This window comes from Glandiceps talaboti, chromosome 22 (genome assembly GCF_964340395.1).
Source record: "Glandiceps talaboti chromosome 22, keGlaTala1.1, whole genome shotgun sequence".
NCBI lineage: Eukaryota > Metazoa > Hemichordata > Enteropneusta > Spengelidae > Glandiceps > Glandiceps talaboti.
In genome coordinates, this window is record NC_135570.1 from 1,849,592 (window position 1) to 1,867,252 (window position 17,661).

A 17,661-nucleotide genomic window follows, 5' to 3' on the forward strand; every position below is an offset into this window, starting at 1 on the left:
TCAATTTTATTTTTATTCAAAATGGCTGCCACCATATTTTTATTCAAAATGGCTGCCACCATATTTTTATTCAAAATGGCTGCCACCATATTTTTATTCAAAATGGCTGCCACCATATTTTATTCAAAATGGCTGCCACCATATTTATACATTTTAACATCATTGATGATGAGCTTCAGAGCAGTAGAACATTTGCCTCAAATGTCAAACATAATTTTAGAAGGATTGTTGGAGACCATGTATATATATATATATATTTATTGATCTATTTTTGTCTATCCATGCATACTTTCTTTATTTTGGCAATGTCTAAGTTTCCTACTTATACTTTTACATGTGACCTTACAAGACAGAAAGAGTGTAGAAAAGTTTTTTCTTGAAATGACGAAGTAATTCTTAATACTCAGAGCATAAATGAATCCATGAACAATTAATGAATTACAGAAACAGTTAGGAGGATAAAATGATATGATCCTGATAGAGTACCCGATTGAAAAGAGTTGGTGTGAAAGAGTAGGCCCAACGACCTGCAAAGAAAAAACAGGAGAATGAAAAGAAATTCTGTGGGTGAAGAAGATGGATGCAAAATTGTAAACACAGCAAAGCTTCAGTGGCTGAAATTGTTCATATTTTGTGGCATATGTGTCCAATATTAGTAGACTAGAAATTGATAGTGCACGCCATGCCAGGAATAAAGTTACCTTTCCAGAATTAAACTGTTGGCAATTGTTGTTGGAAAAGAAAGAGTAGCTCGCAAGTGATTATTTTCTGTAAATATTCCCTCAACTCAAGCTCAGTATAACAAAATTTCAGATGTAAATGTATGATGAATTTGAAAGTGAAATTTTTACTGCAAATGGCAGTTAAAACAGTCGTATGAATATATTAATATTGCTATTTTTGTGATATGAGATGACATCAGTGATCAAAATCTATTAGCTGCCACTTAGCTTTTAGAAGAGTTGAACTTTTTAATTTGAATTTTTGTAGATTTCCCAGCAAAATCCCACTCAATTTTGCACTCAGAAGTGTTGACTTATTAATGAGAAGTTTTAGTTGAAAAATTTCCAATAAAATGCTGATTATTACACTTAGAAATGACTATTTATGAATTAATAGTTGTATTGGATGTAAAGTTAGTGACATTACAGTTTTGAAAGTGTACTCGTAAAAAATGTTTTTGTCTTTGAGAATTGAGATAAATAAAAGTAAGCAATGTGTGACCCTTGCTCTATAGTAAGCCCAAATGAAAAAAATTGTACGGTTCCGATAACACCCAATTTCAAAATAGGGTAGGTAGGTAGGATTTTTATTTATTTATTTTAACTCCTTTTTTTTGGTCTGGTTCAGGTTATATTTTCTATTGATTATCTATTGTCTTTGTATTACGGATCACACAAGGCAATCAGATCTTCAAATCTCTCTATTTCGCATGCAAATTTTTTCGATATTTTGATAATTTTTTTGAATTATCTAAAAACGAGTTTAGGATGGGAAGTAGAAAACTAGGTTGGGTCAAGTTACCGGAACCAAGCAATTTTTTTGGGCATAATAACTAAAGTGTGTGATATTCAGTATTTATAGTTCTATGTAAATTTAAAAATAAAAGTCTGGTCAGCACTGTACTTCTCTGTATTTAACCTTTTCTGTTTTCAGCACCTCCACCACCTCCATATGTCAGTTTTAGACTATCTTTACAGATAGATACAATAGGGTGATACCAAAATTTGATGCTGGATAGGTAGAGAAGCTATACACATCCCTATAAGTTATTTTAAGTACAAACTGGTATCTAATGTGTCTACCTTCATACCAGAAGTCTAGACCAGTTTGTGCTGGTATTTCAAAATAACCAGTTAACAAATCCAGCCAACAGTTATGATTGGTTCAATTTGATATCACCATGTGGTAATGAGATTTTGAAAAGAGAAATTAGCATATGTTATCTTCATTACCAGGTGGTAGAATGTGATTTTCTAAACTTACATGGTGATATTACAAGTCTATGTCAGTTACTATGACACCTAATAAAATTTGGTGTACCATCTTACGTGTTGATGTAAATGGAGTTTTATAGTCTTTAAGTTTGGTTTTTCACCCCAAGCTTTGACCCAATGATTAAGACACATTTGCATTTTATAAATTCTATAGTTTAAACTTTTATAAAATTGTATTTTATGTCAGGGAACCATTTCATTCAACTTGCATGCTTGTAATATTGCAACTTGCACTGCACCTGCCTTGCTTAATGTCAATAAAAACTATCACTATTACTGTGCACCCATTGTAATATATATCAGATATTTTAATCATTTCACATGTCATTCACCGTGTATGTGTGTAAATGTTCAAGTATGTGTGTGTCAATATGTTGTGAAAGTACTTTTGTTGAAATGTTAAAAGCCATTGTCGGTGTTGCATAAACTTTTCACGATGTTGTTATTTCCATTTGACAGTAAACCCTTGTCAGCTCCTCACCAGTATGCTGCAGCCGCTAGAGGCCCCTTAGGACCTAGTAGTAAGTAAAACTATCTCCTGGTTCTAAGAGATGTGAGATTGGAGCTTATATTACATCAATTTCTCTGTGTGTGTGTGTGTGTGTGTGTGTGTGTGTGTGTGTGTGTGTGTGTGTGTGTGTGTGTGTGTGTGTGTGTGTATGTATGTATGTATGTATGTATGTATGTATGTATGTATGTATGTATGTGCATTGTATGTATGTATGTATGTATGTATGTATGTATGTATGTATGTATGTATGTATGTATGTATGTATGTATGTATGTATGTATGTATGTATGTATGTATGTATGTATGTATGTATGGTGTGGCATCAGTAATTCTATGAAATGATTTTGGTTAAGTACCTGTTAGAATTATATTGTGTTTATACTCTAGATACAATCAATTCATTCTCTATCCCAATATTTTTTTTTAATGTTCTTGTCCTTTACCAGTACAGGTGCCACCTTATGTCAGTTCAATCAATATTCAGATAGTTTTACCTTGCGTCAGTAATTTCATCATCATTTTGACTTTGTTAATTCCCAGAACCTCTCCCACCTCGTCCTGCTGGTGCTCCTCGACAACAAATCCAGAGAGGAGCAATGACAAAGACCAGTGTCCCTCCTGGAACACGTACTCCTATGTGTCATAGTTGTGGGGAAACCATCAGGTAAGAATCTAGACACTAATTAAAATCCTGATCACACTTTACACTTGTGGTTATGACAGGGGAATGCTTAATTAGTATAATAATAATAATAATAATGTTAGTTTTTATTTAGCACTTTCCCACTCTGTGCTCAAAGCACTTTACAATTATTACCCCTGGCATGGAACTATAGTGGCACAGCGACCGTTATACTTCCATAAAAGCAGGTTTTCCATGACTACATCGGTTTCCTCCTACATCAGCAACACCGAACACCAGGGTGCTGCTCCTTGGTGGCCATTAAACAAGTTTCAGGAGGAATAAAAGATTATTATTATTATTATTCTTACAAGCACTAAAGGAATTGATTGAATGTTGAATTCCATACAATATATTTAATTTTCCCTAATTTCTCCCCCTTTTCCAGAGGGCCATTTGTGAATGCTGTTGGAAAGAATTGGCATCCAGAGCATTTCCACTGCTCCCACTGTGGTGATAACTTGATGGAACTTGGATTTGTTGAGGAAGGTGGTCAGATGTTCTGTGAGAAGGACTATACTGCTTACTTTGCCGCCCCATGTGCCAAGTGCCAGCAACCAATCGTAGGGGTAGGAATACATATTTCACACATCAGTGCCTAAATATTAACTTACAATCTTTTCAATATCAAGGTCAAGTTTTTTTGCCATCAAGTTTGTAGACAGTGTAAATGCGATCTTGTTGATACCTGCATTTTGTGAGACAAAATCTAATGTATATCAATTTTTGTATTAAATATCAATCAGAGCATTATTGCAGTATTGCAATTTATGTAATAATGATGATATAAAAGTCTCAAACTGTATACCAACTGGAATATTTGTTTGTGTCATAGCATTAATATAAATAATTCTTTTAAAAATGAAATCCATCTTAATGATAGAGTATCTAATATAGTGTAATATCTTACGACTAATCGGACTATATTAATATCTATAGTTTGGAAGTATTGTTTGATTGTCACTTTTATTGGTTTCAATTTAATTTGGAAGTATTGTTGTTTCTATTCTCTGGACAGGATACACTCAATGCATTGGATAAGGCCTGGCATCCAGAATGTTTTGTTTGTACTCAGTGCCATCTACCTTTCTCATCCATGGGAGCCGGAAGTAGCTTCCATGTGGAAGATGGAAAGCCCTTCTGTGAGAGAGGTAATTAGAATGACTGTTTTTAAGACATCATGTATAATTTAGTCCGTAAAGTTTACAATGGTTAGGTTGTACAGTTAAAACTCCTGATCCCTTCACACGGTTCATTCTGATTGGTTGTAACAAGAATCACCTGATGCCCCCACATGGTTCATTCAGATTGAGTATGGTGCCCTCACAAGGTTCATTCTGATTGGTTATTATTGGAATGATCTGAAGCATTTACAAGGTGTAAACCAATTGGTTATCATGGGGAATGACTCAATCAAAGCACTTGAAAGGTGCAACCTGTATACTTTGTGAAATAAGCCATCATCATGAAATGGCTTATTACAAAAATCTTTTATTAAAGTACGTACCTCTTTCTATGTTAGTCGCAGTTCTTCATACTCACCACTGTGGTAGTTCTTTCATTCAGATCACTATGTAAATAGAAAGCCACCAGCTGTGAGTCAACATACATGTAACTATGACTACCACAGTTACTCTACATACATCTCTGTCAAGTGATTCCAGTATTTAGCATGGACATATTTAACCTTGTTTCTTGTTTCTTGACAAAAGACTGTGACAGCTGAGTTAGTGACAATATTATTATCAACAACCCCCACACAAAAATGGTTTCATGTCTGGCAATGTATCTTTGATGAAAAGCCATTCCATACACTAGTAGTCCCGTATATATAAGTGTTATCTCACCATACTAAAGATATGCTATGGAATTCTTGTATTTTCAGATTGGAATGAAATGTTCACCACCAAGTGCGCTGGATGTCAGTTCCCCATTGAACCTGGCGATAAATGGGTAGAGGCACTGGACACTCAGTGGCATTCTGGATGCTTTACCTGCTCTGTACGTTATTAAACAAATTAAAGAGTGTTATGATGCAGACAGACAGACAGACAGATTTGATTCAGACAGACAGACAGACAGACTCACAGACAGACTAATTGAGAGACTGACACTCAGACAGACAAAGAGACAGACAGACATTTGATTCAGACAGACAGACAGACAGACAGACAGACAGACAGACAGACAGACAAGACAATACAATGTAATTATGTGCTACCACTAGTCTTAGTTTTTTTTAAATTGCATTTTGTGTCTTTTTGTGTCATACCATGGAATTTTAAAACACAACAGACAAGTAATGTAGGGACAGTATCATCTGACAGAGACTGATTATGTTGACAATCAGAGATAGCCATCGACAGACATTTATCAAGATTATCTACCAAACAAATGTAAAGAATACCTGATAGACAAACAAACAACTATAAAATATCAGCTTACTTAATATTATTGTATCAATTTTTGCAGGTTTGTCATGCAAACCTTGAAGGACAAAGTTTCTATGCGAAGCAAGGAAGACCATACTGCAGAGCACATGCCAGCAGTTGAGCAGTTACTATGGCAACAACATCTGGTGACCTATGACAATTATGGCAAAATAATTAAAATCAGCCAAAGTTAAGGTTTTGAAATTGTGTACTGGGGAAATTGCATACTTCTACCCAGAAAAAGTATCTGTGACAGAACTGTAACAAAAAATGAGTTGAAATAGTAATCACTGAGCAAGCAGTTGGCTCAAAAGAATAGCCACCAATAATCTGTTAAATTTAGTTCTTTGCTACTTGCATATTGCTAATGGAATGCCTGTCATTTGTAAACAGTACATTCTAATTCAAGTAATTGTAATTTATTCAATAAAATCATTCTGAATAGTGAGAGCGATAATCTCTTCCCTGATTGGTTTGTCAGTCAGGTGATCAAACTTCTGCAATTTGTAATCTGATTGGTGTAATTGGTCACCTGACTTGTTGCAAGCAATGTGATTGGCTGAAAATTAGTAGTGTGCAAGTAGTATTTTTGATGGGTTTTATAATAACGACATGAAACAGATATCTTATGTGACCTTTGACCTTTCAAAAGAATTCCTTTCATATTGAGGTCAGGTTGAGCTTCCAAAATAGATGATGTGTTATTTGTAGAATTTACATAAAACATATTAGTGTCTTATTTTGAAGTATACATCGTGTATTTTTCCTTTTCATTTTACGATTTTGTTCAAATGCATTTTCAAGTATATGTACTGTGTAGCATTTATGTAGTATCTGAGAGTGATTTGTAGGCAGAGTATCAGGTAGGGAGTGTTTCAAAAAATCAATAAAAAGACAATTATTTGAGAGAAAAAAAACAAGAAATGTTTCCCCACTGTGGAATAAGTATATAGGCATGTCTACATTAATAATTAGTGCAATTCTCCACTAGCAGTTATATAATTCTGTAATTATGCAATATTTGTAGACGATGTTTATTGTTTTCATCAACTCAAACTTTTGCTGACAAATAACAAGTTATCATTTGTGTCACATGTTAAAAATTTATCATTGAAATTGGGACTTCGTAATTTGTAGATAAGAATTAACTTTCTTTTTTAGAGACAATCCATTTTAATTTTCAGAGCCAAAAACTGCAAATAGTGGCTCATCCCTTGAACAGCACCCTCACAGAAGAATTTTGTCAATTACTTTGTTTTTATGGAATGTTTGGGATAAGCATGATAGTGGTGAAGTGATTCTCAAGACAATATTATGTATCACAGTTGTGTCTTTTTAAAAACCAAAATACAAATTCAATGGCCAGAAATGCAACTAAATCCTTGTCTTTTAAGCATTTAGAAACTGCAATACATGCTTATTCCCTAAAAATACTTGCAAAAGTTTTCATTAGATAATATAGATATTTTCTCAACATACTGTTTTGCATATCATGTGATGGTCACATGCTTGATGTGTGTTTGTTTTCAAATATATACTCCTCTGTATAGAAGCAAGTTTCCTAATAACATTTGCACTAATAACCTCATATACCTATGCATTTAATTTGATGTATTTTTTTTTAGATTTGCTGGATAGATTGACGGATATTTTCAATTTTGACAAATTTAGATTAATAATATTATTAATGTATTAAAACAATTCTTTTTAGAAATGAGAGAGCATTCAGCAATATACAGTTTAGTATGAAAGTGAGATTTTAAAAATAAAATTAGTCAAGAAGTTGCTTTGTGCTTTTCACAAATAAAACAAAATCATACAGCTAAAAATTTCCAAGAATAAAATGACTGCATTCTATGTGAACAGTTTGGGAATCTGAATAATGACAGTGTTAAGAGATAGATTGTTTTCCAGTTGTTATGACAACCAGCTGTGCAAGGCAGGCCTTGTGTCGTGGTTTGGTTAACTAGTTACAACTGAAAACTGTCTATTTGATGAAATCAACCTAAACTCGTCAGTGGGCATGAGTTTCTCCCACTTCAACATTTAGGGAAGCTGCCTTGATGATAGACTCAGTTCTTTATTACTAAGTGGTAGTCTACCAACATAAGCCAAGTTTACAGTCGTACTAAGTCATGACATTAAAGCAGCACAGTCTGTATAAAAGGTCATGTTATGTCAAAGGTCAGTCAACACAACACACTACACATAGTCTATCAGGTATGCCCCCTCAGGCCTCACATGTTGGTCAACCCTCTCAGGGGTTAGAGCAGACTGGTGAGGGGAGAGTGACATGACATATCGTACAGTCTACACCTACACTGTATAGTACATACTAAAACCATAGTACATGTACTAGGAGTTATAGGCATCAATACAGCACGTGGATTGAGATGGTTGAGTAGATATTAAGAGTTTGATAGCCATAACTGGTGTTTTTCAGTACCCCAAAAAAAATATTGTCATACTGTCATGTTAGCTCACATCTTAACAATGTTAAACATAATTCAACATATTTTGTGTCATTGGCAATACTTTGTTATATTTCAGTGCAAATCAAATATAACCACCAAGTACCATAAAACTAAAGTTACAGACTGTGCCCCTTTAATGCTAGACTATAATGACATCATCAATCTGGGCTTATCAGCCTGTGGGCTTATCAGGCTGCAGAAAGGGAGATTAGACTGTGCCAACAACGGGTGATCTGTCAGTCAACTTTAATGCTTGTACAGTGGTGCTGGTTCAACATGTGATTTTGAACATAGGTGTTAACATCCCTGACTGGATTACTCAGTTAGGACACTATCACTTACTGATAACAGCCCTGTGTTCTTTGCTGGCATTATCATCTCATCTTGTCACAGATATCAAGTTTGGCATTGACACAACATGCATGAAATCATGTACCAACCACAAGAGGGCGGGCTTCGAAGGGCTAGATAGGGCATGGTGGCACGAACTAAACTATTCATTGACAAGTCAAGATGGCATGAAATGTGAACACACAGTTTTTACACACACTGTGAGGAATGTGATATGACCCTACACCACTAATACATCTAATGACAGAGGTTAAACAAACGTTCAAAGTTGACAAAGTTTGCTGCTGTTTTTTGCAGTATTATAGGTCATATGTTATATTATGTGATGATGGAATTGTAAGATTTGCCAATTGCATGACCTTTGACCTTTGTGATAATTCTGGAAATTTGGAGACTTATAGAAGTAACACTTAATAAATGCAAAGCCCCCAGTATCTGTAACTGGAATATTTTTGGTATTTTTTGTTCATATTTTCGGCTTATGTTGTACTTTTCTGAGGCATGAATGGTTACCCAGAGATCAATCCTATCAACAACCTAGAAATTCACAATTTGTTGATAAACAAGTCATCAAGTCTGCATCCAATTTATAACTGTTTACACATGGACATCAAGCCTATGTACACTGTACCATCTATGAGGAGTAGCAAGGTTTTTAAGCTGTTCAAAAAGCTTTGTTTCCAGTCAAAGTTTGTAGTTCTTTACAAAGGCAATATGTTACAAAAGTTAAAGAAGAAATAGTTCAAAGTTACAAATACTGGAGGTTTATAAAGGAAGCAAGTCAGACGGGATTATTGTAAGGTGTGATCAATACTTGACTGTAACAGCTAATCAAGAAATATCAACTCCCTAAAATAAACTTTATCCCACAATTTCTGACTTGCACCTTTAAATTTGTAAGCAAACACAGACATGGAAAATGTTGTCTTTGTCAGGCTGACAGTTGTATGATACGTCGTGCCGCTCCGCCCTCACCGGTGGGATGAGTTGACCGATGTGTGAGGGCGCCCCGTCACGGCGTACCTTACAGACTCGGCTAACAGTTGTATGATAACAAACTGAGTGTTGTGAATGACGTAATGAAAGAAACTAGCTAGTAACGTGGATGAGTAAATAGTTCAACAAACCATCAAAGTTGCCAATATATATGTAACCATAGCAACACACCTTGGAAATAAAAGTCATCAAAACAAATATGTGTTTGTAGTGGAAAATATCAGTATAATACTAGTATTTTAGTATGCAACCAAATATTCATGCTAAAATCAATCTGAAAATGCATGGGTATTTTTCCCAGGGAAAGGAAAGATAAAGGTATGTTCTCATTGTTGAATATCGTATCTGACGACTTTCACACGGTAGAGGTGATGCTAGCTTCGTTGATGGCGCTGCATACACATAGTTGTGTCACCAATAAAATGTAGCCGGCTTTACAAGACTAACGGCCCGTACCTATAGCTATGGCTCCGTGCCCTTAATTGACTTGTGGTTCATAAGTAGCAATGGTGTGCATGATTTTGTTATGACTGATATTTTGTATTACCTTGTAAAGACATTAACATTTGAAGAAAACAGCAAAACTGGGCAGATTAACTGATAGCCTTAACCCCCCCCCCCTCTCTCTCTCTCTCTCTCTCTCTCTCTCTCTCTCTCTCTCTCTCTCTCTCTCTCTCTCTCTCTCTCTCTCTCTCTCTCTCTCTCTCTCTCTCTCTCTCTCTCTCTCTCTCTCTCTCTCCCAGGCTCTTTTGTTCTACCAATCGCATACACTTTCCGAAAAGAATGATAGCATATGGACCTGTAGTTAATGGACAATACCATTATTTCAAATTGACTTTAATTTAGGAAGACTACTTTCCCTAAGACTGTCCCCTCCTGTATGACAATGGTTGTCACAGAACTGCTAACTATATATAGATATAATCATAGTTCTTATGAACTGAAATTGTATGTATATTTTATTTCCCCTCCAGCTGATATATATTCACTTCATTTTAAATTACTTATCGTACTGAAGAGGCCAGGGGGAAGAAAGCGAACCCCGGATGTAAAGGTGTTAGTAAGACCGGCGACAGTCTGGGCTTGGTCCCCATCATCACCTATTATTATTTCATGGATATTTAATTCGTGACGTAAATGGTGGAAAAACGCGCCTATAATGCCATACCATGGTTGTCGACTGCATTCACTTACACAATAGGATATCGATAATGTCACTTTCATCAATACCGGTTTCTCGTACCTTTACAATGATATTATAACTAGAATGCATTGCTAGAAACTACTAGACTAAAGTTGAATGTGTAATGTATACACAGTTATAACGGGGAATTGTTGAGTTCACAGCTACGTGGAGGATGAACTTAATGCATTGACAGAACTCGATAGTTTTGATAGTGAATTGAAAAACAAACTTATAAATCAATCCAGACTCGTGAACGTAAATACATCCGCGTCACCGAGTCCGACCACTTCAGAACACTTTTTTATTAAATGAGACACGCTGGTAGAGTGATCCTGAAGTACCGTTTTCACCCATTGTATTCCTATTGTGTGTGCTCGTTGGTTTGTTAAATTGACGGTGTTAAGTTTGGTGAATGGATCAATATATACTTACCTAAAAAATGAAATACAAATTAGTTTGTCAAGTCTATGGACTGAAGCCAGAAGTCCTGGATTTCACACTGTTTTGCTTTCAACGACATATGATTACATTGGTGGCACGTTCTAAGGTACATTTAATACTAATATTACCAGGAGTTCTCTCAAGTTTCCCCTTGTCAAGTGTTTTCATAGATCTACCAACAGTCTTTTTGTGACCTCCAACATTAAACATGTCCAGATTTTCGCCAATTAGCGTTTTATCACACATTTGAGTTTATATTCGAGAGAACATGTATCGAAATACAATGCTTAACGATTTGTTCCGTCACATTTCAACACTTCACTTGCAAAAAGTCGATTAACAAGTCCGCTTTTTCCGGCTCACGCTATGAAAGTCGATGAATTATTCAAGAAGTGGAGACGGTCCTCTCGCTTTCTCGGTGACTGAGTGACTGAATGGTAGGCGCCTAGATGGCGTCACTACCGCCCCGGCTTGGGGCCAAACGGTCATCAAAGCAGGCTGATCAAAGCAAACGGAGGGCAATGCCATTAGTTTAGTTTGGTAGACTTGAACAATTGACCGATGAAATGGTCTCTTGCATCAATAGAATAACCATCGACACAATTCTAAATATTCTGTAACTTGGAGAGGTAGAGCTGTGAGTTATGAATTTATGAATGTATGGCGCCCCCTTGTGACCATTTAGAAAACATCATAGTCATTTTAATTACTGTAAAAGAAGATTCGGTGTTACGTAAGTCTATTGTCTAGACAAGTGTAAATGAATATCTCCTTTCATCTCCTCCAGTTCTTCTTCAAGTTACATCCCTTACTTTCTTTACCACTGGCTACGAGTAGATGGTTCTAGGTAGTGAAAATTCTCGTAGTTTTTATTTCACTCTCACGCACCGGTATCCCATAAAAACATTTTATCGCTACGGTGCAAAATTCAAGTAGGAAATTCTGTTTCTGTCTTGTGAAAGTTTGTAATTTTTATGATTTTTCGTCGATTCTTCATTTCTAAACTTACGAAACTTTTTAACAGCGCGGACTTTTCTATTGTCCCAGAGGGGGTGCAACTTGTACATGGGAGGGCGATGTGACGTCACAACTTATTAAATACGGCTGAACAAACTGGGTTGTTACAGCCATGGCGGATCTCGGGAAAGTTCAGTGTATACTTCTAAGGATTTCAGCAGTATTTCTCGTGCTTTTACAGATTACCAGATCAGGTATGTTTAGTTAGAATATATATACACCGAGTATGGCGTCAGATATGTTTTAATTCGTCCGTTCCGCACCACTTTTAGTGGCGATGTGAGACGAACATCAGTATATATCTGAGGTCGACACTCCGTTTTTGGTGATCGGTAGTACACATCGTTAGAAGTGCTTGATTTGTTTGCTCTGTGCGATCGCGAGACTAACACATCTGTCGAGTGTTACGACCACTTTGAAGGGATTTAGACCCACCGAATCTCAATAATTTGTGTTTACAGCCACCGAAGTTTACAACGATGGTAGTTGTGAGTGACTTCCTGTGTCAGCTTAACTCTCGTGTCAGTGCAGTACACAGTCGAGGCCCGTCCAAGGTGACGCACCGTCGATAGTGAATAAACCTGATTTTCTGTTTACATTTGTCATTGGTTTGAAATTCACAAAATTAGCGTTACTAAACCCTCAGATTTGCCATATTTTTCCACCAGACATATTACTTCATTCATCTTTCTGCCAAAGAACGCTGAAGAGATCGCTAGGGGTAAAAGTTGCGCTTTTTTTCCTAGGCGAACTTGCAACATAGCCAGCCCTTTGTTCAGTGTCTTCGTTTGTGGTCACTCAATACACCTCCAAGCTATTCAGTTGTCGTCAGTTTTGCATACCGAAATCCGCTCGAAAATTACCATAGAATGTTGTGATTTTACACCTCCCGATGAGGGAATTCACAAACCCTTCACGTGGCATTTGCCTTCCCCTCCTCACTCTGTGCGTTGGCGGTACAGCACCCCGCGAATAATGTTGAAGTTAGTTTGGGGGAATCACGTCTCGATGGGCGGGTTGTGACGGAGATTGAGCTGAGAGGGTGTCAACTTTAGCATTGTGGGGGAAAATAAATCTGACCTCGTAGCTAGCAAATTGGATGTAACACTGTGACGACCTATAAATATGTACTCGCACCCGTTCTTAGAAACGACAATCAAAGAAACTGATGTCCACATATTGACGTAATTATTGTTATTATAATTGTTTGTTGACTTACAATTGTTAGTATAATTCTGGAGCGTTATCGGAAATCATTAATTACATGTAAATGAAACTATTTAAAAATGGCAAGCTTGTAAAGTCAGTGTTAGATGTTTCCACACTCCAAAGTTTGCTGTATATAAAAACAAAGAAGTAAGCTTTGATGTCAGTAGGAAACATATGCTTATGTTGAAATTTGATGCAAGTACTAAGCCTGTATTACTACTATTAGTAAAATGTGTAATTTTGTATTTTTACTGTTTAGAATCAATATTTGAAGCCCACTGTTCTTCCTGATCCTGTAATATAAAAGGCTTTCACTCAGTGCATTTATAGGTGATTCCAACTAAGTTAGGAAATGCACTATAAACCTACCACCTTTTCCATTTTATCAAAATTGAAAACATACATCTATATTGATAGACTAATGTTTTGGGGTTCCTAGAAAATTTAGTGTTATTTTCTGATTGCTGGAAAAAAATCCACTGATGTGTTTTGAGAAAATTGATCTATTTAGTTGAGTGATACACTGAAGGCAAGAAGCATGTTGCCACCGGTACTGATAAGGGTTAAAAGCAGGGAATTAGTCAAAAGATAGTGGATGCCAGAAACATCAGTCTTACATGGTTTGATAAGGCAAACTACTCCATTCTATGTATGTGATGAAGACTGGGTAAATAAATTGCCTCAGCTTTCTGTGGATACAAATCTTTCCTGTGTTGACAGCATAACAGAGAGGTTATTTGGATCCCCATCATCATGTTCTGATTTTCACAGTGTGCAAACGAGTCCGAATCAAAACATATGCATATTTCAGATAGCAGAGAACGGCAAAATATGCGTTGGCAGTGTGTGGTGTATTTAATTTAGTGAATTGCAGCAGCCAGGCTGCCGCGTTGAGAGTTATTAAATCAAAGACAGTGGTTTTTGTGCATTATATGAACTGTAAATATAGTTAGTGTATAAGGCTATTGAATTGGGAGCTGTCTCTCACTCAAATCAATCAAATCACTTTGAAATTTTGACGAGTGTTGCTGGCTTCATCAAATTTGGAAAAGCACAAGCTAAGCATAGATAAATTCCTTCTCCTTATTGATTTCAAAAAGAAGTATTTCATTAAAATGTTCACTCATTCATCCGTTGTGTAGGTTATACATGTACTTTCTTCTCCAAATTTCAAGGACACGACATGGTCTTACTATCAGAAGTGAAAATGCTATGGGGGCTGGCGGGATACATTCTAACCTAATTGGATCGTCAAAGATGGCGGCTAGGTTGGAAATTTAATAGGGGTAGGCCTGAGAGTGTAGTAGGTTTTCAGAGATTTAAAAACTGTAATGAAGGTAGGCATTGAAACAGTCCACACAATGGCAGGAGTATGTACCGTCGTGTGGATGACACCCTGAACAGTCACTGGTATTTGGCTATATCAAAAGGCTAAAAGTACTTGTATTCTCTTCACAACAAGATGACCTTTCTAGAAGGAAGTTAAAAGTTTCTGGTTATGGCTAGCGGCAAGGCAGGGCATTTAGGAGCGTGAAAACTGCTCTAGGGAATTTTACATATCCTTTTGGGATTTCATTGCAAAGGTGTATAATTTGGTTAAAATATCCCAGTGGAATAGCTGTTTGCCGGCGTGTTTAAACTGCATTACAGTGAATTTTTAACAACAGGTTAATAGACTACATATCAACAATGATAATTATGAACACCTAACATTTGAGCTATCAGACAGAAGTGAGCGATCTACTTTATCGTTGCTATGGTAACCTACAATAGGCTGTTTTGTGATAGATTTGAAGTGATTGTTTTATAGGCATCATACTATATAAATTTGTGAGTAGTTATGTCAGATTTTTACTCTGTCTGAGTGAGCTGGAAGACTTCATATTAAATATGTGTATGTATCCATATCTGAGTAGTGACATCATTTTACTAGCACCGTTGGCCTTTCATAAAAATACATCAATTTGTTAAAGTGTCGTTTTTTTAAATTGAATGTTCCTGATCAGTGAGATGTCAGAAGGTCAAAAGTCAAAGGTCATTGACAGCCAATCAACTGTTTCCTCATATGTCTGCCAGGAAGGATAAATGTGTAAGTATTGTAAATGTCACAGAAGCTATTGCTTCAAACCAAATGAATTTTATTTTATAGTGAGTTCATGTCAGGATGATTGATTGATGTAGAATTATTAAAAGCAGCACTGGCTGCAACTCAAACAGTTTTTGTAACTTTTGTTAGATGCATGTACATAAAAGACTCATAGCTGTGTACACCCTGAGGAATATTGAAACACCCAACATGATACAATGTAACAGAGAAATTTGTTACCATTGTGTACCATAATTTGAGAGTGGAACTCTGGTAGAATACGTTCAGAATACCTGTACATAAATACTGATTATATATTTATACAATATATTTACCATGATAACCTAATCTTGAAAATCACAAGGAATTTTAGACTACTATGGAACATTCTTCAGTTAATAATAGTTTATTTTGTCATATAAACTAGCCGTTTGATTCAAACTAGCTTATAGATGTGGTGAGATCAAAACTCCATACTGACGTCGAAATAGTCTGTGATTAGAATATATCGTAAAGTATTACTACAGAAAAATCATGTAATATTAGTTTATTTTATCATAGTAGCAAATCATTTGCTAAAAGATTGACACACTTTGTTAAAAGTAGTAATCCAAACTCCACACTGACTTACACATATGGACTGGTTTAAGAAAATATACAAATATTTGTTTTATGTTGCTATGGAAACAAATTTTCTAAATTTGTAAACAAATAGAGTGGAATGATACTAAAACTCAAAATTGACTTAAAAGTTATGAACTGATTGTGGAAAATATTGTAAAGTGGTTTTAGTGGTACTGTGTTTTCTTCCGTGGTGCTTTGAAGTTTGACACCCCCTGAGTTATTAGTTTATTTGAAAAGAAAAGTGAAGTAGTCCTCATATAACTTGTGAACATGGTGTACTCGAAACTGACTTACGAACACATACTGATGTTAAAGAATTGTATGTGAAACCATCAACAAAAGTAACTATTGTCAACATAGACACAAGGATCGTTAGATTGTTGTCAATTCCTTGCTAGGATTTCACACTTCAGTGATCGTCTATACCATTGTAATAGTCATTGTCCACAATAGCATCATTTGACATCTGTTTCTCAAAAGGGATTCAATTTTTGAATATGGATTAAAACTTGTTTGTGTATACAAGGAATTTGCAGGACATCCTACTCAAAACTCCAAGTGCAGTGTGTGTTTAACAAAATTGGATTCAAAATAAGAATCTGAATATGAAGGCGATGGGATCAATTCAAAGGAATGTGAACTTTGACCTTCCTGCAGAGTTGGTATGTTTGTGTGTTTGTGTGTATGGTTCAATAGAAACTGGTACAGTGGTAGAATTGGTTGTCTCTGTCAAAGTGTCTTCTGAATTGACAAAAAAATGTTGATAGAGTAACCACAACCAAGACAAATAATTATGTTAATTGTCTTGAAGTGGTATGCTAATTATATGCAAATGACAATGGATACCCCTGAGGCTATGTGACCAAAGCAATTAAGAGAGAGAGAGAGAATGAACCAAGGTGATTAGGTAGGAGACTTGCAAACCAGGGTGATTAGTAGGAGACTTGTAATGGTTGTATTCATACCATTGTATTAATACCAGTATGTTATCCTTTCAGTTTGGGTGAAAAAAAAACTTATCTCAAGGTGTGGATAAAGCGAGTGGTTAAATTTGTCAGGTAGAAAGTAGACTACATTTGTTGTATGTGTGAATGTATCCAGAACTGATGAACTATCGTTACATCATTATCTTTTCAAACCAAAAAATATCATGTTGCCAAAATACAGAGTATGTGACAATGTTTGGATTGTTATGTGAATTTTTGGTGGTTGTTCTTAGTGCCAAGGTAAAATGTCGGGGTGTAACATGTCTGCTTGGTAGTAGTCGTCAGATTTATCCAAGTGAACTGTTTTCATTTAATTTCCTTTGGTGTAACCGACTACCACTGTATAAATTTAGTAGTCTATACCCTGGACAACTGGTGATTTGGAACCCTGAAAGTCTATGACATAATCAATGTGTCACAGTTATATGAGTTACAGTTAGGTAGAAATGTAAGCTGAAAGATCCAGGTCTTTCTACCGCTTATATCATGCGCTAGGTTGCCAATGGTTACATAAGCGGACCAACGGCTGGACTTTTCAGAAATGGTACTATGAACTGAAAAGTATTCATGTGTGAATGAATTAGGAGCTAGTGATAGGACAGGAAACATTCTTGAAGTGTCTACTATTAAAATACACTCATTTTAAATCAAAATAAAATTAAAAAAGCT

The 17,661-nt window shown here is 35.9% G+C and overlaps 2 protein-coding genes across 9 annotated transcripts in view; both read left to right on the top strand.

Annotated features, from left to right (window-relative positions):
* Nucleotides 1-9,648, top strand: part of LOC144452143 (PDZ and LIM domain protein 5-like) — a 54,347-nt gene extending 44,699 nt beyond the window's left edge. For all 8 annotated transcript variants that reach the window (XM_078143173.1, XM_078143174.1, XM_078143175.1 and 5 more), the window contains 6 exons: nucleotides 2,457-2,518; nucleotides 3,049-3,172; nucleotides 3,579-3,759; nucleotides 4,209-4,341; nucleotides 5,076-5,191; nucleotides 5,663-9,648. In XM_078143173.1, coding sequence (XP_077999299.1) covers nucleotides 2,457-2,518; nucleotides 3,049-3,172; nucleotides 3,579-3,759; nucleotides 4,209-4,341; nucleotides 5,076-5,191; nucleotides 5,663-5,743 — 697 coding nt within the window. In that variant the 3' untranslated portion in view covers nucleotides 5,744-9,648. The remainder of the gene's footprint in view (nucleotides 1-2,456; nucleotides 2,519-3,048; nucleotides 3,173-3,578; nucleotides 3,760-4,208; nucleotides 4,342-5,075; nucleotides 5,192-5,662) is intronic.
* A 2,536-nt stretch (nucleotides 9,649-12,184) lies between these two features.
* The window catches only part of LOC144451918 (bone morphogenetic protein receptor type-1B-like), a 56,296-nt gene continuing 50,819 nt past the window's right edge, over nucleotides 12,185-17,661 (top strand). The window contains exon 1 of the mRNA XM_078142824.1: nucleotides 12,185-12,281. Coding sequence (XP_077998950.1) covers nucleotides 12,200-12,281 — 82 coding nt within the window. The 5' untranslated portion in view covers nucleotides 12,185-12,199. The remainder of the gene's footprint in view (nucleotides 12,282-17,661) is intronic.